Below are 23,080 nucleotides of genomic sequence, written 5' to 3' on the forward strand. Positions count from 1 at the left end.
TTTTTCTAAATACTTTAAAGAGAGTTCCTAAATTTCAAGAAATCACTCTGCATGCTTGCACTCAACTGTGCATCATGGGACATTAAATAATTGTGCACTTGGAAACCAAAGAACTGATTTCTCACTCAGCTGCAGGATAGACGCGTTGAAAATGATCAAAATGTCATGCACAAAGAAAAGGCAAGCTTTGCCTTGTAATATGGTGGCCTCTCCACTTTCAAGTCCTAAAAAATCCCATATTGCTCTGGTGTGTTTACGTGCCAGAGAGAAAGGAAATAGAATTTCAGTGCCGCCCAGCACCTCAGCAGTCGATCAATGGATGGAAACACAGTGAGCCACTGTGTTGGGACATGCCAAAACAAAGTTTGCCACTCTAAGTCCACAAAAGACAACAATTCTCTGAACTCTGCTGCTTGCTTAGCTGAAGAAGAGTAATGGCTGTAGACGTTTCAAACAAAGGATTGTACATTCACAGAAAGTACATTAACATGCTTGTTTAGCACAGTTGTGTAGGATGTGGGGCAAGACAGTTTGCAGGCAGAATGTCTTAATTTGCTCCCTTCAAAAGCAGAAATACAGTGAAGTCGTCCATAGTTGACACTTGCATTGTCTCCACAGTATTCAGTGACATACTCCAATTAGAACTCAACCTCTTTTAATTTTGTTGAGATCTGCTGTGCCATTGCAGGAGCAGTTTCAGCTGCATCCTCATAGAAATCCAGCAGAGTGAAGGTCAGACTGGGAATGAAATTAACTTGACAAAACAATAGTGGGTGTAGTTTAATGCTTCCTTTGTTTGAGTCATAGCTAGAAACTGAGAAATATCCATCTTTTAAGTCTTCCTTTGCTTGTTACAACGATAGAAGTGCAAGCACAGTCGTAGTGATGTTTGATGCCTCTGTGCGGCCACAGGATGATTTTATCGCAATGGACGAGTCAGGATAAATTACTTTGGACAGCTTAAAGCCACAATCCAGGGAGCGGTAGGAAATGTGATACTTCACAGCTTAGTACACCTGGGTCACCTCTGCAGCTGTGACATAAAATAAAGAAAGGAAAATACAACGGTGCAAGCAGCATGCAAAGAAAGTCTCTACTGGTGAAGAAAATAGTGGACACAATGGGGCTTAGAGCTGCAAATTTTAAGTAAAGTTACAGCTGCTAACCCAAAAGCAATTATAATGTGCTCTTGATACAAACTGAGTAAGAAAACCTGCCAAAGGCATCCTAACTTAGTAAACTCCCCCATGATATTTAAAGAGAGTAATAGAAAATTGCAAAACGGCTCTCGTAATCAATGGGAGAGTCCTAGAAAGAGTGTGACAAAGCAAAGAGTGTACATGATTTACATGCAACCTATGTTAAATTATGACGAAGCAAGCAATGATTTGCTTTGGCTACTTCTGGCTGCAAACTTGATTGCAGATATGCTGAAATTGTTGCCATCTTTTCCCTGCCTGAGTCTTTTTTCCTATGTTGTAATCCCGATTCATGCTGTTTGATATACCTCTATCCACCATGTACAATCGAAAAGTCTTTATTACAGAGGCTGCGCTTGGCCTTGAACACATTTTCTGAAGACATCCGGATGTTGGGATGTGTAAGTTCCCATTCTGGTCTGTACTTCACAATGCACTTTTTTTCTTTTTTAGTGGGTGGCAGTGGGTGGCTCTTGCAAGGAGAATGCCTGCGAGGTAGATGTTGCATCCAAATATTCCTCAAAATCCAATGTGAACGTTGCCTCTGCAGTACTATAACATTTAACATTCACCTATGGCTGACTCATAATCAGACATTGTGTTTTTTTCTAAAAGTAATCTGTAAAATACCCAACTGTTAGAAATGGGGGTCTCTAGTTGGCAGTGGTTTGCACCCTGTCCAGGTAAGGACCCTTCCTTCTAGTCAGGATCAGGGGGCTACACACCTAGATAATCCCTGCTCAACCCCTTGGTAGCTTGGCATGTACAGACAGGCTTATCTCAGAGGCAATGTGTAAAGCATTTTTACACACACAATACCACAGTGAAAACACTAAAAATGCACACCAAACCAGTTTAGAAAAATAAAGTATCTAAATCTAAAGCAAACAAGAATAAAATGACAAAAATCTAACATTTGCAATGCAAAATATGACTTTTGTGCGTTTTCTAGCAATTCTGTCCATAGAATTCTATATATGCGTGATGTTTACACAAAATACCTCAAATTTGGCAAAATTCACAAGTCAAAACAGTTGCAAAGGAGGAATGCATCAAAAAGCACAGCGATGTGTCAGTACCTGAGTCCTTGGGGAGGCTTTGCAACAGTTCTGCTGCAAGCAGAAGAAGTGATGTGTACGGGGAAGTGATGCCTCAATTCCAAGACAGTTCTGAGGGTGTTGCGTTGGAGATGTGTTGCGCACAGGTGCGATGTGTGGAAATCCAGGGTGCCCTGGAGGTCGATGCAGCGGTGGCAACCAGGCGCTGCATCGATTTCTTCATCCACAGTCCCACGATGCGTAATTTCTTATAGCCGCAAAGCAGGGCCTGCATCGGAGTAGGCGCATGGCCTCGGACTTCTGAGACCAGTGCGTCACACTCGGCGTGCAGCGATTATTCCAGCCGCTGGCAGGCGCTGCGTGGATTTCTTAGGCCGCACAAGGCTGTGCATCGGGAATTTCTCCCGCATGGCGGTGCTATTTTAGAAAATTCAGCCCCAAGAAGGTAGAAGGGTCAATTTTCAAGCTTTGGAACTCTCTCCCAGCTTATATCAGAGAGATTTCCAATCTTTTGGTGTTTCGTAAAACCATAAAAACTTGGTTGTTCCCACTAGCCGTTGTTTAATTATTGCACTGGGTTCTTCGGCTTCTGTTTTGGGTTTCTGGTTGCGCTGGGAAGCCTCGTTGCTGAGGCAGCCATGCGCATTACAAATTTCAAATAAGTAAATACATTTTGCAGGTTTCTTCAGCTTCTCGTAGTTCTTTGCAGGAGGAACATCCTCCAAGGGCTCAGAACTAGATTATGCACCACAAAGCAGTTTAGAACTCCTAGCAGGGGAGTTCAAGGAAGCTACAGATGAAGTCTTTGTGACCCTGAAACTTCTTAACAGGATGTTAGCTCTGCATCAAGCCCTTGGAGAATCTTCTTTAAGCAGGATACCCATAGGGGTATCTTTGGCCTACCTTATGGAGGACCAGTAGGTCAAATATGTCTATCATGGATAACCAATCAGAATTGCAACTTACATAGGGAGCCAGCAGTGACACAGTACCCTGAGTACCTAAACCAGCAAAAACAAAGTCCAGCACAGAGTCAAAAATACAGGAGGTAGAGGCAAAAAGACAGAGAAAACCATGCCAAGGATAACGGGTCTAACACCAACAAACTTGAGAGGTAGATGCATACTGTATTCAATAAAGAAAATAAAACATATAAGGTGCTTCCTTTCCTGTTGCTCACTGGACTGGCCCACCTATCACTGGCTCCTCACACTCATATATTCTGCCCAGAGTGGATAGGAGGACTTCCATAAAGGTCTTTGGGTCAGATGTACGACCCACCAGTTTGCGACTCGCAAATTGCGTCGCATTTGCGACTCACAAATTAGGATGTATAACAGTGTCTCAGACACTGTTTGCGATTCCTAATTGGGTCGCAAATTGCATGCCTCATGAATTTTAGTGAGGCATGGGCAATTTGCGCCCCCATTAGGAATGGCTAGCACTCCCAGAGACGGTGGCCTGCTGGGGTAAGCAGACCACCATGTCTGGGAATACTTTTAAATAAAGCAGTTTTCTCTTATTTTAAATGCAGCCCGTTTTCATTAAAGGAAAATGGGATGCATTAAAAAACATAAAAATGAAACTTTCATTTTTTGGTGCCTCGGACCACTGCCTGCCCTTAAATAATAACTGTGCATGCATTCCCAAAGGGGAAAGGGTCCCCTGAGTACCCTTCTAGGTTGCGAGTGCCTTGCCACCCTTCTGAGAAGGGGGGTAAACTGCGAGTGTTTTGCGACAGCAATTGCGGTTGCAAATCATTCAAACATAGGTTTTGGAGTCGCTATTAGGGAGGTATGTGCTTAGAACGCCCCTTCCTAATAGCGAGTCGCTAACCCTATTTTGTGGGTTTCTAATTGATTAGCGACTCACAAAATACGGTTGGTGCATGGCCCACACATTTTTTGCGGTCGCAAACGGGCCTAAAACCCCTTTGTGCCCTCAATAAACGGTCGTACATCTGGCCCAATAAGTCTAAAAGGCCTGACAGTGATTGGAAGAGTTTGTCAGCTAACAGTATGTTGTCTAATGTTAAGAATATGTGCTAAAATTGGTTCTGTCGGATAAGTAATCGCTTTAAAGTTTCATCAATATATGTACTGAAAGACAGGGAAACACACCTGGATTGCCGGCTTCTCGTTCACTCTGTGAGCGTCCCTTCCTAAGTCTAGACTCATGGAATAGGATTCCCCTCTGAACTATGAGATTCATTTCTGCCGCCCTCTAGAAGTTAACCAACTGGTGGGTTATGCAACTTCAAACTAGACGCCAAGTTGTATCCCATACCACCTTTACTGGCTGTTGCCCTTGTCCTGAAGAAGAACCCCCATGACTGTCACAATCACGCACTTCCCTGGGTCGAAACATTGACGTGTTCAGACAATCCACAACCTACGCTCTCCAAATCACGCAAAAGACAGAACTTACAATAGGCATATTGGAGATTTATGTGTTTAGGGACGGATGTCTATTGATCTCAATATTTTAGATTGGTCACTTACAGTACCTTGTCACCTCTAGATTACTTAATCACATACAAGTCACCCCTTTGTCATTTTCAATTATTTATGTTTGTTTCTAACAGCCATACTGTGTTATGACAAAAACAAAAAAGAGAATAAGATGTCAATATATTGATGAAACTGTAAAGCAATTACTTACCTGACAGAACCAATTGTAGCACATATTCTAGGCACCCAGGTTCTGAGGGACACTGGGTCCCCCCATTATACTTGATGTATGTGTGTCTTATGTTAGGAAGCATTGCAGCTTGCAATGTGGTGAAGAGGTGTGAGAGACAATCGTGCACTTCACAGTTTTTCAGAATGCTGGCAGCTTTTTGCAATTGTGCATGTCTTTTTGTGGTATTTCAAGTGATTATATGATATTTATATAGCTACTGCACTGGGTTGTCCAGTCTGATATTTTGTTTACAGGTCATGGTTCTGAATAGGCATGTTTGATAAGAAAAGTGGTGGGTAAGATCTTCTGGGATGGTCTTTGTTACTAGGATCCCATATCTGAGTGCTGCAGTGAGATGTAAAGAAACACTCATAGAATTTAGCATATTGGGACAAGCAGTGATGGACTACAGTGCTGTCCTCCGAGCGGGCAGCATTATGTGTCAGATCGCTTTGGGTATTCCATGTTTGTTCAGATGGTGATGACTGGTTTAGGGGCTGGTACAGTAGTGAATGGTGGATAAGACCCATAGCGGACAGGTCTTGTGTGAGGGTAAGAGCCTTAAGCAGGAAAAGGGAGTTATTAACCAGACTGCATGAGCTATAAGTAGCTGCAGACTGCTGAATGTTATGGTATTATTTTGGGCAGGAATGGTTAGAAAGGAGTTGATATTACTATATAATGCCCTGGCTAGCTGCATATCAGTCCTCCTTATTTTCCCTGTAAATGGGGATTAGTAACCTGATTGGGTTGTTTCATTTGTGTGAGCTGTAAACTGCAGATTCGGCATTACTGTAGGTCAGAAGGAGGCACTGTCTTTTACATACACAACATTTTCCATTGAAAACTAAATCTATATGGCACACGAACACCAATGTGTGGAAATTTGGTTTCAGCAAATAAGTATAATTTAAACATCACCAAGTGTCTTAATTGCTTTGATCCTATTAAAATGTGGTTTCCAGCACACTTCAGAATCATAAACAAGTGGTCCATTTGTGGTTTCTAACTGCTGATATGTGGATTGGTGTTTACAAAATTCTCTAACTTTGTAAGCTAAGACAGAATAGTCAAAGTGGACTAGTCGACAGTCTTGTTGTGGTGGTGAAGGGCATATGAAAACAAAGGCAGTCAGTTTTTTTTGTTACATACAACAACTTTTACATACCTGTAAATAAACTGTGCAAATGTTTCAAAACAAAATGAGCATTGGAAAAGCTTATTGCTCTGGGGTTGGCTGCCAGCTTTTTGGCTTTGTCAATACTTGTTTTGTCATGGTGTTGTGTGGTACAGCAGGGCCCGCTCAGAGTCTCCATTTTAATTTCACGTTTTAGCTTGACTTACTTTTCTAATGGTGACTTTTTACATGCTTTGTACTTACATAATAATGTACTAAGAAGCTATTCTACCTGCACTTCATTTCTTCGTATCTTTTAATATCATGTTATTCGTACATTCTGTACAAGGCTAGGCACATAGAACAGGATGCACTTGTATTTGGTTGTCTGGTTGGAGACAGCTCTAAGGCTCCCGCCAAACCATCTCTGCACTTCTGTCACAGTGCAATTTGAACAGTGCTTTTATTATAGAAATGGCCTCTGCATTGCATTTATCAAAAGAGCACTTCTGCTGGGACTGTCCTGGAACGCGACGCACTGTAACTGAGATGCAGTCCTGTTGACTTTTACCTTTATCCAGGAAAGGGCGATAACCTGTCCTACACAAGCCAGCTTCCAGACACATTATACTCAGGTATAGGGGGTTAGGATATCTCAATGGATCTAGGAGAGGTTTTTTTTCCATTATGCTCTTGAAAGTATAGGTAGTGTTAGGTAGGAGTATAATCATATAGTAATATTATGATGGTTGAACTGTTTATCTTTTTCACCATTCTTGGAATGCTGGTTACAATGCATTGTTTCTTCTGCCAAATAATTGCAGCACACTCTTTCAATGCAAGGTTATGATTGTTTCAATAAATGTGTGAGAAGCAAATATGTATCTTTCTTGTGTTTGCCTTGGACATGCAAAAGTAACAACAAAAAGGTGGATCTGTTTCCCCAATTTCCTTAGGGAATAAAAAGTGGTCATGTTTGAGGTTGTAGATACCATCTGGTTCTCTAGAAAGGTTAGAAGTTCAAATGGGGCCCAGTGAGCTAGCTAGAAACCAGGTCAACATTTCCTAATGCTATGTGTCAAACTCTGAAGTTTATGTCGTACGAACTGTATAACAATGGCTTTTGTAAAACTATCTGTGGGGAACTATCAGGCCTTCACCAATAAAAAAACAATTGGCTTAAACCAAAAATATGTTTGATCTCAGAAAAAGCACACATTGCATAGTCGTCCCTAGCATCGACTGGAACCATTTTGTGCGTGGAGGGGCTCCTTGTGAAAGGGCAGAATTCCGTCCCTCATAGTGATGCTATCCAATGTCTGAAGTGAGCTCACCCATTGCCCCGTGCAGTATTCAGTAATGGGTGGAGGAAAAATATGAGTGAGGCACTAACATACCAATGAATAAAGAGGGCTGACTGAAAACCTCTATAAGTAAATATATTAAATATAGAAAATTAGTAAAATCAAACGGTCTTGGCTATTGCCAGACCTGATAAAAAGCGGCGTGGGTAAATAGCATGGCTTGTGCCAAATGTGATTCAGGTCTGAGGAATAGTACAACATTTTTACAGCAGGCTTGATACCAGCATCAGCTCGATATGCCATCTCATGTCTAGTACAAGAGGCATTCATTTTGTAGCTTAATTAACATATTGTCACAGTATGCTGTATGATTTGTTATGATAAAAAATCTGCAATCCTATAGGGCACTTCGCTAGAATAAGGTAATGGCCTTATGTTATTGGGCGCCCTTTTACATCCGTCTTCATCACTACATGTGTACTGTAGGGGCGTTGACTATGGTAGTTAAAAACATATATTCTGCCAGGACATAGAAATGACAATAGAGGTGGAGGTGAGACAGTGACTTTAAAATCCTGTTTGGTATTAGTATGATGTCCTGTTATTCCCCTTTCTTCTCTGCTGGTTCCTGGGGCAGATGCTCCGACTTTCTTTTTGCCCTTATCGGAACATAAGAAACAAATCCTGTTAATTTGTTACACTTATACTGATTTAAAATACCAGGACTAAGTCTTACTTAAGTTGTATTTCCTCTCCTATTATTACATACACAGAAAGAAAACTCAGGAGATCCCAGCTGAGTTTACCAAACCTGCATTTAAGATACTGTAGAAATTACAATCCAATTAACTTTGTATAGTGTGATTATTGGTTGATACATATTGTTTATTTTTTTATTGTCTAACGATTTGGGTAAAAGTGGTATTGGAAATGAATAAATAATGTTCATTGCAGCATAACTAGATGGCATTGCAAGCCCTTAACACTGTCCCTGACTTTTCTTTACTATAACTCACCACATTGGTATATACTTACAATCACACATTGTTTCTGGGCATGAACACAGCAGTATACACAAATGTCCAAGTATCAAAAAGCCACCACTTGCAACTGGAATCAGGATAAACCATTCATAACTTGTGACAGCAAATGTTTTTTGAGGCTGTGTGTAATTTGTTTGCTAAGCATTATTTGCGAATATTAAAAGTATTAGGTTTTTTTAATAGACTGTTTCAAGATTAATGTAAGATAAGAGTCTTACACTGCTGTTTTCTATGTTGAGCAGATTAATTTACAAGAGATGTGGACCATACAAAAACTTGTTTGTCTGATAACTGAAGACAGCCAGACTGACCTTGAGAAGGTACGAGCTATCTGGATATGGCTGTGCCACAACATCAGTAAGTACTCAGAGTTTGGTTTTGATTTGATCAACCTTAAAAGTCAAATCTTCTTTTCTTCAAATTTATTCCCCTGGGCTGACTCTGCTCAGACTTTGACTTCGAAAGCTTGTTGTAATCAAACAGGTTTCCTGGCTGTCACATGTGATAACAGCTGGCCCACCACTGACTACATGACATCTGTTTGGATATTGCATGCTTGCACGATAGAATGCATGATCATTTTGATTCAAATATGAGCCTATTAAATCATTCCTTGCAGCCGCGGCCCGTGCAGGTAAGAGCAGTGGGGCCGGGTAGGGGGATGGAGTATTTCGATGGACGACGACTGGGAAAATTAAATAAATAATACATTTTCCCTTGTCATCGTCCGTCGAAATCTCCCCCCACCCGGCCCCACCGCTCGTACCTGCACGGGCCGCGGCTTGGTTTAGAGACATTAAACATATATTTATGCACTTCAAAAGCACACTTTCAACAGTAAATAATATATGCCCCTAAACACCTTCATATGATCCATAGTGTGTAATAACCAGTTTATGAATCCCCGGGTCACACATTGATTTTATTCACAATAAAGGACCTGATTCACAAAAGGCCTTGGCACACGTTGCTGAGGCCTCTCAATTACAGGGGAGTCTCCACATTTGGGGCTGAATCTCTGCAATGACAATTCTCATTGCTGAGATTCTGCCGCGAGTACAGAGACTCCACGGCGACTGCGGGGCCTCCACCACGAGTGCAGAAGCCCTTTCTGGATCAGGCCCGAAATGCGTATGATCTGCTGGGATTGTGATTCATTATAAGGCTTTAAATGCCTCTGTTAGAGTTAGGGAATAGCAATGGAAGGACTAAGATGTGAATTCACCTATTGTCCACGGACACGGAAATGGGTACACGGGCAGAGAAATAGAGAGCTCAGCTTTCTCCGATACCTTCATTAATCAGCAACCAGGCTTTGCATATGGGAAGAGGGAAACCTCTGGATCAAGTGCTACAGAGCAATCCTGCGTTACATATAAATCAAGGTATACTACATAAGAGAAATTTATCACCAGGCCACTTCAGGACTATTCTACCTGATGGTCATTAAAGCATAACTATGATGAACCTAGGAAGTATCTAGAAATCATCCCAGGTCCAGGCACATTCAACATTATGGGATAGGAGAGAGACCTCCAAAGGACACCTGTATATATAGTTTATTAAAAAAGCAGTATATGCAGGAAACAAAGAGGAACTTGGCCTCAAATTAATAACCCCCTCCTGGACTCCTAAGGAGGTATGAAAAAACCATCGGAGAACAAGACGTGTTGTGATGCACAAATGTGAGGTCTAAGCAGCCATGAAAACCCTACATTCTACCAAAGTTGCAACATTTGTGATGTACCACCCACCTTGTGCCTTGGAAGAGTTTGCAGGGGCACCAACGCGCTCATGAGTCAGATTTGCTTGTGTGAATGTCGAGTTTCTGTAATCTTTTCATAAAGACCCACTGTAGGACTTGGCCTTTTTGGATAAAGTTCCCTAAACTTTTTGCGTTCCCCCTAGACCATTTTCCTGACATAGAGTTGCCAATTTAGATGCTTTGGGTACTTCGCCACTGCTGATCAGTGTCATGGTACAAGTGTTTTTAAAATGTAATGGTAATTGGTTGGCCATGATTGGTATGTTTGCCTCACCTAGTAAAGTCCCTAGTGATGTGCACTGTGTGTGCCAGGGCCAGTAATGAGTTTGCTAAGTTAGCATGTTGTCCTGACAAGTGCAACCACTTGTCAGGCCTGACTTTCCCTTTTGCATACACATTGGGCAACCCTGTGGAAAGTCCCGGGTAACCCCTGGGTAGGGTGCAGTGTAAGTAAAAGGCAGGACATATACTGAGGTGTGTGCTATGTCCTGACAGTAAAAAACACCCCATTTCGTTTTCACTGGTAAAGATCATCCTGCCCATAGGACAGAATGGGGAATGCTGGGTATTGTGTTTTGGTAGCCTAGTTTCCTATACGTTTATAATGGAGAGGTGAAGTTTAGTATGTATGAATTCACAGTGTGATAACACATCTTTCTATGAAAGTGGTTTTCTCACTGATTGTTCAGAAACCACCCTTTGAGAAAGTGACTGAGTTTTGTGCTTTACGCATTTCTGTGTGTCTCTGCTGAATGTGGATTGACTGTCTGAATCTAAGAGGTGAGAGGAGCTGGGGGAGGTCTTGACCTAAGGGAGGGGTGGAGATGGCACCAGGCTGACCTGCATCTGGAGAGTAGGCAAGGAGAAGCCCCGGGAGGTGAAGAGGCCTGGGCTGCTGCTATAAACCAATTGACCTGTCTCCTGCTGAGTGATTAAGGATCCAGACCCCCAGTATCAAAGGGAGAAAGGTGACACTGGGAGGGAGACCCCCAGAACTGATTTAAGGATGGGTCAGGGATCCCTGAGCACAACGAACTTCAAAGACATTAAGGGGTCTAACTATGAGAGCTGAAACCCCTGAACGTTGGAATGGAACAGAAATGAATTGAGACTGAAAAGGCTTGGACCCATTTTGTGTTCAAGAGGAACCTCTGCTAAGGAAGGAACAACTGAAGAGACTGCTGGGGAAGGACCAATCCTTGCTTCGTGATCTGGGGCTGGTCTGCATTTTGCTGTTCTAACCAAGGAAGAGGCTGTTGGGATTGTGCTCGGTGCGCTGGGTCCCCCTGCTTGACTAAGACTGTGCTTTGTGATGTGTCTTGTAACCCCAAAGGCCCAAGGTGAGCTGGCTCCCTGTTTGGAAACACAGGAACATAAAAGTTTCCGGAGAAGTTTCAAGCGACGCGGTGGGCGCATGTTGTGGTGGGCGCATGTTGTGGCAACTTGAGACCCTCGGAAGGTGTGCCCTGTGATCTTGGGCACACGGAGGAGTGAGACTAAGACGCCTGGGTACGTGTCATGGTGCACAGGTGGCATTGATAAAGAGCGCCTGGTCAACATGTGCATCGAAGGTGAAGTGAGTCTCGGATGTGCTGAGTGCGTGTCGTGGTGCACCGCCGGTGTTAGTGAAGAGTGGCTGGTTAGCGTGTGCACCAAAACTGAAGTGAGACTCGGAGGCGCAGGGTGCCTGTCGTGGTGCACTGCAGGCGCTGATGAGGTGCGCCTGGTCGGCGTGTACATCGAAGGTGGAGTGAGTCTCGGACGGGCAGGGTGCGTGTCGTGGTGCACAAGAGGTGTTGGTGCGGAGCGCCTGATCAATGTGTGCATCGGAAGTGGAGTGAGTCTCGGATGCCAAGGGTGTATGTAGGGGTGCACCGGAGGCGTTGGTGAGGAGCACCTGGTCATCGAGTGCACCGGAGGAGAAGTGAGGCTCAGACCCGGTGAGCGTGTCATGGTGCGGTTGAAGGCATTGGTGAAGTGCGCCTGGATATCGGGGCACCGGAGTTGGAGTAAGTCTCAGTGAAGCAGTGTGCGTGCTTTGGTGCAACCTGGGACTGTGGAGGTGATCGGCTGATCATCGTGTGCACTGGAAGAAAGTGAGTCTCTGATGCACTGTGTGTGTGTCTTGGTGCCAACTGAGACTGCAGGAAGGAGTGCCTGGTGAGCGTGCACTTGGAGTCGACGTGGAGTCCCATCAGCGTTGTGTGGGTGGCTTCGTGCCAGAGGAGACCCGGAGGGTGCTGTGGTGAACGTGCACCCGGAGTAAAGTAATCTTAGGGGCATGGGGTACGCGTGCCCTGCGGCCACCTGAGACCTTCCTAACAGTCGCGACCCGGCAGCCCCGGAGGAGCTTAGCTGCCAGACCGAGCCACTGAGGCCCATTGAGGAAATTCTGCACGGAAGGCCCAGTTCGCTGAAGGAGGAGAGGACAGTGGGGTCGTGCCCCCAGGTTATGTGGATCACTACCTGGGCGGGGTGCGGGTTCGGAGGGACACTCTCTCGGCCTTTTAGTCCTTCTGATGACGTGAGCCTTTGCTTTGGCTCAGATTGGGGCCCGTACTGACGAAAGGAGCGGCAGTACTTGGGCCAGAGTAAGAAGCTGTACTTTATGTCATCGTTGATACATGTGGGGGCAACTGTTATCGAAGAGGCTGTTTGTCGTAATACACATAGCCAATATTGCTGCTAACAAACTGCCCGACTGTCTTATGACGCCTGACAGTATTTCTTCATTCCAAAGTAAACGATTGTAGCGGCTCACATTGCATTATTTCTTCATTGCAAAGTACGTGATTGGGGTGTGACGCAGTGCATTATTCCTTCATTGCGCAGTACATTATTGTAGCGGTACGCATTGAATTATTTCTCCCATTGCAAGGTACCAGGGTGTATCGTTACGCATTATATTATTTTTCCTTTGCCCAGCACAGGATTGTATTGTTACGCAGTGCACTGTTGTTTGTCCATTGCAACGTGTGTGATTCTAGCATTATGACCAACATAGCATTTTGAAAGCGGTGACCGGGATTTGAACCTACCAGCCAGCCGGAACGAATATTACCCTTTATTATATGTTGGCTCTGGTAGCGTGTGGTCTGATTGTATATATTTTTGTTTAAAGTTTATACTTGTTTTTATCAAACTCCTATGAAGTCCACTTGTGGTGTCACCAGGGGGTTGCTGTGGGCGTGGTTGCACATACTCGTGCCTTGTAGATATGCCTGGCTGCTCGTGCCAAGCTACTAAGGGGGTGAGCAGGGCTATCTCACACGGTGTCCTTACTTGGCCTAACGTTGAGTAAGGAGTCCCGGGTCTTGCATTTGGTGACAGTGGTGCGAGAACGGGGCCTCCAGCTTCCAACACCCACCCTCTACTGCCAAGACTTCCATTGGTTTGTACACCTCGTTCTGCAATTTTGTTCTTCTTCCACCTCTATAAAATGTGTGCTCGATCCTGTTCTAGGGTAGGGTGTGAATTGGAGGGGCGTAAGGTGCTTGTGTTGGTAAGGGGTCTTAAAGCTATTGTCTATATCAGCATCCTGACAGCATTAGGCAGGGACTTGTTGCTTTATAAACTGTAAAAATACACAGTGAGGGCCAATATAGCGTTAGAGTCTGCCTTAGTGGTCTCTACCGGTCATTAAAGGCCTGCTCCAGCATTAAAGGCCAGAGGCGTTGGCGAAGGCTGTTAACAAGGGAGCGGGCCTTCTATGGCTGATAGAGCCCGCTACGGAGGCCTCTAATGCTTTCAGAACATTCTTCCCCTGGAGGGCGGAATGTTCCAATTTGTAAAACAAAGCCCGAGAAGGTTTAAATCCCCTCGGGCTCAGTGTGGCTGTGAACAAACATTGTAATGTTGATGCTCTGGGCTTTTACGATCAATTAGAAACCTGGAGCATCCCATTGTCTTCAAAGGAGCGCTCAACATTCCAATGTTCAAAATTTAGATTAGGGTGTTAGCAAGAAGCCTTTCAAAAATCGTTGGATTTCTCAACCACAGCACCATTGGTTCACCTGCCTCGTTAAAAGGCAGGTGAACCAGTCATTTTTTCCTGACAGCCTTTTTCTTTTTTTAAAGCAGCTTGATTTCTTTATAGGAAAATGGAATGCATTTAAAAAAAAAACAATTACACAAACCTTTTTTTAGCAGCAGGCAGAGGTCAAGGGACCATTGCCTTCTCCTAAAAAAACTTTTTGTCAGCATTCATAAAGCGGAAGGGGTTCTTTGTGGAGCTCTTCCCATTTACAAATAGCTTACCACCTCCTTTAAGATGGAGGTAAAATATTCATGTTTTGACAAATATAATTACATACTGATTCAGTACGATTCACCGAACCCAAATGGCGATTCAGTGACGTGTTACTGAATCGCAGTGTGGGTTTTGTGAATACAAAAACGCCATTTGCTGGTTGCAAGGGCTCTGACTTCATGAATACGAGCTTTGCACATGAGTGCCTTCGCTGTCTTGAGTATACCCTGCAAAGTGTGGAATCTGAGTTAGTGGGGAAAGGTCCTTTAGGACGAAGCCGGAATCACTCTGTGTCTTCACAGCACCGGCAAAAGAACAAATCCTTTTACGATGCATTTGTTCTGTAAGCAAGTCATTACAACAACCTACTTTAGTGGAGCGCAATGGTGGAGTAGTGTTGAAATTCAAGTCCAACACATTCCCTACTGTTGCGCAGACTGGTGCTGGAATAGTAAATTAAACTATTCCAAAATCCAGCACCCCATAAGGCAAGTCGTTAAAACGACTAGCGTGCAGAACAAATGCGTGATAAAGATGCATTCCTTCAAATGACGGCGTTCCCAAGCCATGCATGAAAAACGCATGCGGGATTCCGTCATACCGGGGTAAGAAAGGAAGGAGACCACCTTTAATTCTTATGAGTTCATAGGGAAAGTGATTTCTCCCCCAAAAAATGTTTTCCTAGGGAGGAACAAAAAGAGAAAACTTTATATGCTAAAATCGAATTCAGTGAATCTTAGTCAAGCTGTTAGTACCTACGACATGGGTGGAGGGGCGAGCAAGGGTGACACTGCATCGATGCAACTTGATTACAGGTCAGTAATTAATCCTAGGGAACTTTCATAATCATCCAAAAGTGTTGTGTGTCATAACCTGTTTACATTTTTAAAAACTTTTTAAAATGTGTATTGAATGTTTTAATATTATGTAACAAATGTTTTGACTGAAATTTTTTGTTCTCAGTAGAGAACTAAATCAAATAAATATTTGAACTTTGATCCAAAAGTCAGATATCTACTCAAATTGTAGGAATGCAGTAAATGTCCAACTTTTAAAAAGATTTTTGTAAATTGGTCACGTTTACGTGTTTTTTCATGTCAGCTGGTGGTCCATTGAGTGAACCGTGCTCCCCTCCCCACTCGTCCTGACTATATATAATTGCAACATAGAACATTTGTACTTGGAGTCTACAGTGTTGTAATGGAACAAAACATAGAGTGTTCTGCTGCTGCCAGAGGCGTGAAAGTGCACAGATAAACTCCAGTCCTCGCCTAGAGGACCTGTGAAGAGATTGGAGGGCGCGGGTGATTGGCTGCTGAAGTGAAACTGACTCCAAGACAACATGTAAAACATTCACTCGTTGCAGGAAAAGAGCCGCTGACAGGGGCCTGGTGGGGCCATCTGGACTCAGGTTTAAAGTGCATTGCATGGGATGTACTACAGGCTGAAGGGAAGGGAAACAGTTTCTGCTTCCTCTTATGTCATAAAGGGCCATATGTATCAACATTCCGTTTTGCGATTCCTAAATAGCGATTTTTAAGGAATCGCTATTTAGAAATTGCAAAATGGTATGTATGTGGGAAATCGCTTCTTTTTAGCGATTCCTTAACATTCCTAACTTGCGATTAGCAAATTGCTAATCGCAAATTTCCCATTCATTTCTATGGGCCAGGAGGCAAATTGTGAATATTTTCAAGGGTGCAGGGGTGTCTCAAGAACACCCTGCTGCACCCCTGAAAATGACATGTGTGCGCATATGGCGCACATACATGCCCTAAGGGCATGTATGAGTGTCACATGGGACCTTTTGATTTAAAAAAAAATGATTTTTTAAAAGAATTCGCAACTTACAACCAACTAGAAGTTGGTGGTAATTTGCGATTCCTTAATGGCATTTTTGAATGTTTTTTTCATTGATACATTGCATTTAAGGAATCGCAAAATTTGCAATTCCTTAAATGTAATCGCAAAATAAGGAATGGCAAATTTAGCGATTCTTTATTTTGGACCAAAATTGTTTCATACATACCATTTGGCCAAATTGCATTCGCCAATGCCAAAATTCTGCGAATTTCGGCATTTGCGAATGCAATTTGGCTTGATACATATGGCGGCGCACCATGAGGCAAAAACGGCACAGATGCGTCACGCATCTGTGCCGTAAAAGTGGCGCATTGCTGGAGTTGCGTCGTAAGTGTGACGCAGATCCAGCAAGGCTCTAGGGTGCCCTATCCTTCAAATGCTGTGTCAATCTTTACGCCTGCTTCAAGCAGGCGCAGGGTTTTGACGAAGTATTGGCCTAAGAGTGACTGAGTGTAGATTTCACTCAGCCACTTTTAGGAGGCGTTCCTGCGCAGGAACCCCCCCCCCCCGCGCAGGAACGCCTCCTTATGGCGCAGGGCTTTACAACGTGACACATCCCCCAGATGGTGCATCTTTTGCGCCGCCGCTGCGTCACAAAAGTGACGCACCGGTGGCGCAAGGGCGGCGCAAGGGACTTGTAAATCTGCCCCATAGTGTTTGCAATAATAAGCAAAAGAGAAGCAATGGGTGGAACAGTTGATTTCACATTGTAACACCAGGAGCAGAGGAAACATAAAGTGAAACAATTTCAGAGTGCCACACAGCCATCATCTTGATTGCAGCTGGTCCTGTGATTGGCTGGCTTTCGCCTCAGAATACAATGTACAGTTGTTTCGGAAAGTGAAAATAAAAGTTATAGAAATAAACCTCAGGGATCAACAATGTCTTGCTTGTGAGATGTATTATTAAATATCCTCCAGTCAGACTCTTTGGCAGACAGTTATGAGACAGAATTAAACAAGCTTGGTACAGTGGCTTGGGAACTTTGTCAAAGTATATTATCTGAGTATACATACTAATTTTATTTAAAAAATGTTTAAATAAAAGCATTCAGATCATATAGTGTGAAAATATGTCATGTCTATTGTAGGCAAAGTTTGCACATAATGGGCCTGATTCAGAAACTTTTTTAACGAGTATGGGTGACTTACACTTGTCTTTAAATACAGTGGCAGCTGGCATCTAAGGGGAGGGTGGGCAGGCGCGTATGTGCAAATATGAATTTTAAAAATAAATGCAGCGTCCTCTGCTCCAGACCTCTTCTGAGGAACAGGATGCTGCAGGGAGGGCACCAATCCTGATGCTGCTCTCATGCTGTGAAAGCAGCGCCCTGATTGGAGGGAGGGGCCTCACTCGGTGTTCCCCAGTGCCCTGGAGGCCTGCACGTACTCTAACTCAGCTGTCTTAAGACAGCGGGGTTAGAGGTTTCAGAGTGCACATGTTTGGCTGACCCTTGAAAGACGGCCGGCCAAAGGGGCATGCACACTTTGAAAAGTGCGCAAACAGACCATCCTTCTGCTGTCATTTAGCTGCAGCTCCGCCCCTGTCCTGACGCTCGTTTCAGGATGGGAAGATGAACAAGCATTTGCAATGCAATAGGTCTCGCATTAATTAAGTTTGAGCTATTGGCATTGCTAAATATTGCAACACCAATTGCAACAAAAGTCTATAAATTGTAGGCCAAAAAAATGTGTATTTATTTTTGTAGCAATGGTGGCATGGTGCGCTTTAGATGAATATGTTTAAAAGTATAGTGCGCCATACTGAGATTGCTACAATAGTTAATTGTGGATGCATTAACAATTGATGTGTGCACTGATGGCTAGTGGCGTGTGTGCCTGTAGAAATTGTGCACTGATGCTTGATGGTGTGTGCGCCTCGTGAAAGTGTGCACTGAGAGCTGGTGGTGTGTGCCTGGTGAAAGCGTGCACTGATGGCTGATGGTGTGTGTGTGCCTGGTGAAAGCGTGCACCGACGACTGATGGTGTCTGTGCCTGGTGAACTGACCGTGTGGTTGTGTGTGTGGTTGTGTGTGTGGTTGTGTGTGTGGTTGTGTGTATGGTTGTGTGTGTGGTTGTGTTTGTGGTTGTGTGTGATTGTGTGGTTTCCTTTGAGATTCCTTTGGGGTTAAGTCCCATCAGATCGCAGAAAAAAGACGGTGTGCGCTCAGTCATTATTCATAGGCCTCAAAACAACAAACGCCTGGTAGCAGAACTGGTTTCTGTTTCCTAAAAGCATGCTGGGTGCCAGAACCACGAGTTATTATTTTCAGTGATTGAAAACATGCTAGAAAAAATAAAAGGCATTATTGTCATTTACAATGCCAGTAGCTCAAACTAACGTAAATGCGAGACCGATTGCATTGAAAATGCTTGTTTGCGAAGCAGTGCGCTTGACTGAGAATGAATACAGTATAAAAGGACGAAGCTAGGCATACCAGATTACGTAATATATGAAGCAATGACTGTCTTTGCAGAGGAATATGAAATGAATGGAAAATCGTTTGATCAATTATTGAATATGGTTAGCCCGGTGAGAGGGAGGGAGCAGTGAGAATTCTAGAGGCAAAAAGCACAAAGACAAGATGAATAGGATTCACCAGAGCTCCTGGCATGGATGTCCTTCACTAAACACACGCAGGGAGCCAGCTGGAAACTTTCAGATGTAACTGCGCCACTTCAGACTGCTGGAGCTACACAGCCCTTAGAGAGTCGTGTATACCAGCCCCAGACTGGTTCACTGAGGTGTGCAGGCAAAGTAGTCTCCTCCAGGGCCAGGCTGGGAACCACAACCGGCCCTGGCAACAGGGGCGGCCTTAGGCATGTGCAAGCTGTGCACCTGCACAGGGCCACCAAACCCCAGGGGCCACCATGCCAATATATATCCTTAATATAATAATCCTCTGAGGATGGATACATATTTGCGTGGCGGCCCCTGACAGGGATTTGGCAGCCAAACACTCTAACCATCCCCCCCTCTTCACTGGCCTCCACGCTCCACCCGGACCCCCTCTTCCGGGACCCCCTACCTGCGCTCCCTGCCCAGGGCAAAGAGCTTGGCTGCCTCCCCGCCCCCACTCGGGGGGTTGGAGGTGCCGTCGAGCTCTTTGCTGGGGCTGGTTTTTGTCCGATTTTGGCACAGGGCCGATTTTGCAGCTATGATGCAAAAACAGCCCTGGAACAAAAACGGCCCCCAGGGGCCTAAAACCGGCCCCCACCCATGCGGTGCACCGGGGGATTGCCCGGTGCCCGCTATGGCCAGTCTGGCCCTGGTCTCCTCACCTCTGCCTGCAGTGCACATGGCGGTCTGCAGCTAAACCTACACACAGATGACTACATGAGACCGAGCAGCCACCATGACGTGTGAAGTGAGCAGACTCCCAGACCATCATGCCTTGCGTATAATTAGCTCCTTTGTTATCCACACAGTGCACTTTCTGGCAGCACCATGTCACAAGTAAAGGTTGTAGTTGCCAGCTCTGCCACAGCCCCAAAGAGGAATAAATATGTATTTTGGGTTCTAATGTAATCCTGGGAGAAAGGGCGGTTAGAAATAGACCTGGAAATGTTTATTCAAGGAGGAGGTTGGAAAGCTATGAACTGATTTCAAAACAAGCGAATAGCACATCTTCGTGGTGCATATCCTGTGCTTCTCTTCCTGTGGGCTGAAGGGATGAAGTGGCCTGGGAGTGGCGAGGGCTTACGAGGATGCTGGTGACAATGTTTAACCTCTTCGCTGCGGGGGTAATTCCCCCCCGGTGCAGGGGGGGGATCCGCGGTGCCGCGGTGCTTGTGATTTGTCATGAGCCACAGTGGAGCTAGTTATTATATATATATATTATATATATATATATATATATAATATAGATTAGAACTAGGTCTAATCACAGACCCGCCCACTGATTAATTCTACTGCACAGTCGGGGAATTAACCGTGCATGGGCCAGCCGCGGCCGTTATGACTTGCTCAGCTCGTCAAGAGCACAGCTCCACTGTGACTCAAGACGAGCTGAACTCGTCATGAGCACCGAAGGTGTTAAAACTTTCAGTAAGAAAATTGATATTGATTAAGAGGTATCCAGCAAAGGATTGCATTGGGGTGAAAGGTGCAGCAAGGGCTGAAGCCCCGGGAAAAGAAATGGAGGCACTGGTTGTTTTCATGGAAAATGGAGACAGGAAGCAACTGATTTCCTTAATGGAGTGGACGGACAGTTGGTCGAAGGCTTGCAGAACAGCAAGGCCAGCTATAGTCCCTTATTTGGGCTCAGAGCAAGTTTGAGAGGCAGTGAGGAAATACACATTTGGTTTTACTGCCATGAACGTGTAAGAGAAGCCAACAGTAGTGGCAGTGGAATGAAAGTAGGAACCAATGAAAGAGCCTCAGAGCATGCCTACTGGCCGTGTGTACTTTGAGTGAGTCGAGGATCGTTTATCAATGTGTGAACAGATACAAAGAAGAGTAGCCCTTGTGATAATGACGTCAGTCATACTTTTCTGGATTACCCTTCCATGTAAGTAGCATCAGACAGCCACATTCTACATGCTCAGTAGGGGAACATCCATGACAACGCGGTCAAAACACAGCGCTGCCATTACCATACGTCTTTTACAACGCAAGTCGTTTCCATGACTTGCACTGGAGGGCGCTCTAGACTAAGGAATAGTAGATTTACTATTCCAACACCTTCCCTACTGTACGTAGGCTGGAGTTGGAATAGTAAATCTTACTATTCCTAAGTCCAGCACCCTACAGCGCAAGTCGTGGTAACGACTTGCGTTGTAAAATATGCGTTGTGATGTACCGCGATCTAAAAGATCGCGTTGTAACATCATACAACCTGCTCAGTATGTATGGGATGAAAATGGAGGCATCGGTACAGACAACGCAGTCTGACTGTAAGAGTCGCACACTGTCACAAGCATTGACTTAATTTACTAACGAAATACAGGGACAAATATCCCATTGGTGGATTTCGTAACAACACACAGCCCACCAGCAACATCAGGTCAGTCTGTCTCCTATGGAGGACCCCATGTGACGCACGCATAACCGTTTTCACACGTTGAACATAGTGACATCATTTATAGGGCAACCGGGCCCTATGCCGCCTCCACAGAAGACCAGCAAATGGGCAAAGGTCATTGCTGCCTAGCCTCGACCTAAAAATGGGGTTGATGTTTCCTTCTCATTGGGTACCTCACTGTGTAGTTACTACTGTTGAATTTCTAGACCACTCCATTCATTACAGAAAAACATTAATTATGTAATTAGTTTGTTTATGTGACATAACTGCGATGCAACTCACCTAGAGTCACCTCTAAAATACTTAAATGTCAGACACTGAAAAAGTGGAAATGTCATACAGTAGGCAATCAAAAACCAGACAGCGACAAGCATAGACAAATTAAGCACATGCACCCTGCGGGTGAAACACTAACAAATCGGCTCCACAACCCAGAGAGCTCTCCGGACCACGTCTGAAAAGTGCATTCTCCTCTCTCTTCGGCTCACGACAAGCCGGGACTCAGGGCCACCCAAAACTACGACATTCTGAGACTGTGAGCCGCAGCAGGGGCGGCCTTAGGCATCTGCAAGCTGTGCACCTGCCCAGGGCCGCTAAACCCCACGGGCCGCGACTCCAATATATATCCTTAATATAATAATCCTCTGAGGATGGACACATATTTGCGTGGCGGTCCCTGGCAGGGATTTGGTGGCCTCCGGCTCTGTTCCACTTCCAAACACCGTGACCCCCCCTCACTGGCCTCCACCCTCTGCCCCGCCCGGACCCCCTCTTCCAGGCCCCCTACCTACGCTCCCTGCCCAGGGCCACCATGAGCCTAGAGCCGCCCCTGTCCGCAGTGGGCAGAGAAGGAGGACCGCTCACTTTGTAATGAGAACAGCGATGGGAGTACATAATTAATCACGTGAAACAACCTTTTAAAGCACAGGATCATCATCTGCCTCTGGTTGGAAATTAGACACAACTCTCCCTGAGCTCTGACACAGAAAGCATCATTCTCTTTCCAGTCTTGGTCGTGCGGAAGGGGTGTTGACGTCAGAAGGGCAGCATGCGATAAACTTACAGCATGCCCTGTGTCTGCCGGCATTTCCGTTCCTGCATGAGGCAGCTCTGTGACAAAATCAGTTTTAGTTATTGTGTCCCTTAATTCGTTTACAAGCTGGCCCACAGTGGGTCATCTGTTTTGTCCCTTTCTTCCTTGCTCGCCGTAATTACGAGGCAGGGAACGTGCCTTAAATACCTAATCAATGACAACAGATTTAATCTCATTCACCGCACTGCTTCAGAGAAGATTTGATCTTGTGGGTCACCCTAAAAACCGACCGTCTTCGTAAACTGGACTGAGGCAATCTTTGTTTATAACCCGAGTGTGTCTCCGGCACGCTATAGGAAGTGTGGTCTAATTCTATGGCAGGACAGGAGGCTCCGAATATGCTTTCTCATTTCTTTATTAGAAATGCTCAGCAGCCAATTAGAAAACAATATGTAAAACAAAAAACAAATCATAGAGTCACCAGTATAAAACGTCACACAGAGAATACCAAATCCTCTTTCTTTGCTGCTCCGCAGCCTGTTAAGTGCATTTTCATCATTACTGCTTTATATGCTGTGTTTGGTTACCTTATTGTGCCTTTGGTGCTTGTGTGCTGTTGGCGCTTTTGCTCGCGCTTTGTGCCCGCATTGCCACTGTGTCTGTTGCCCCTGTACGGCGCTTCCATTGCCGCTTTGCCTCTTTTCATGCTCACCGCTTTCAATTTGTTTTCCTTCGTTTTCCGCG

The 23,080-nt window shown here is 44.8% G+C and overlaps 1 protein-coding gene and 1 pseudogene across 2 annotated transcripts in view; one reads left to right on the forward strand and one right to left on the reverse strand.

The window, feature by feature from the left end:
- Positions 1-23,080, forward strand: part of LOC144821545 (kyphoscoliosis peptidase-like) — a 153,965-nt gene that overhangs the window by 18,285 nt on the left and 112,600 nt on the right. Inside the window, exon 3 of one of the 2 annotated variants that reach the window (XM_078678717.1) lies at positions 8,643-8,760. In XM_078678717.1, the coding sequence (XP_078534843.1) occupies positions 8,643-8,760 (118 nt within the window). The remainder of the gene's footprint in view (positions 1-8,642; positions 8,761-23,080) is intronic. The other variant, XM_078678716.1, reaches the window with a different exon arrangement.
- LOC144821955 (uncharacterized) lies at positions 639-4,587 on the reverse strand (annotated as a pseudogene).

This window comes from Lissotriton helveticus, chromosome 2_2 (genome assembly GCF_964261635.1).
Source record: "Lissotriton helveticus chromosome 2_2, aLisHel1.1, whole genome shotgun sequence".
NCBI lineage: Eukaryota > Metazoa > Chordata > Amphibia > Caudata > Salamandridae > Lissotriton > Lissotriton helveticus.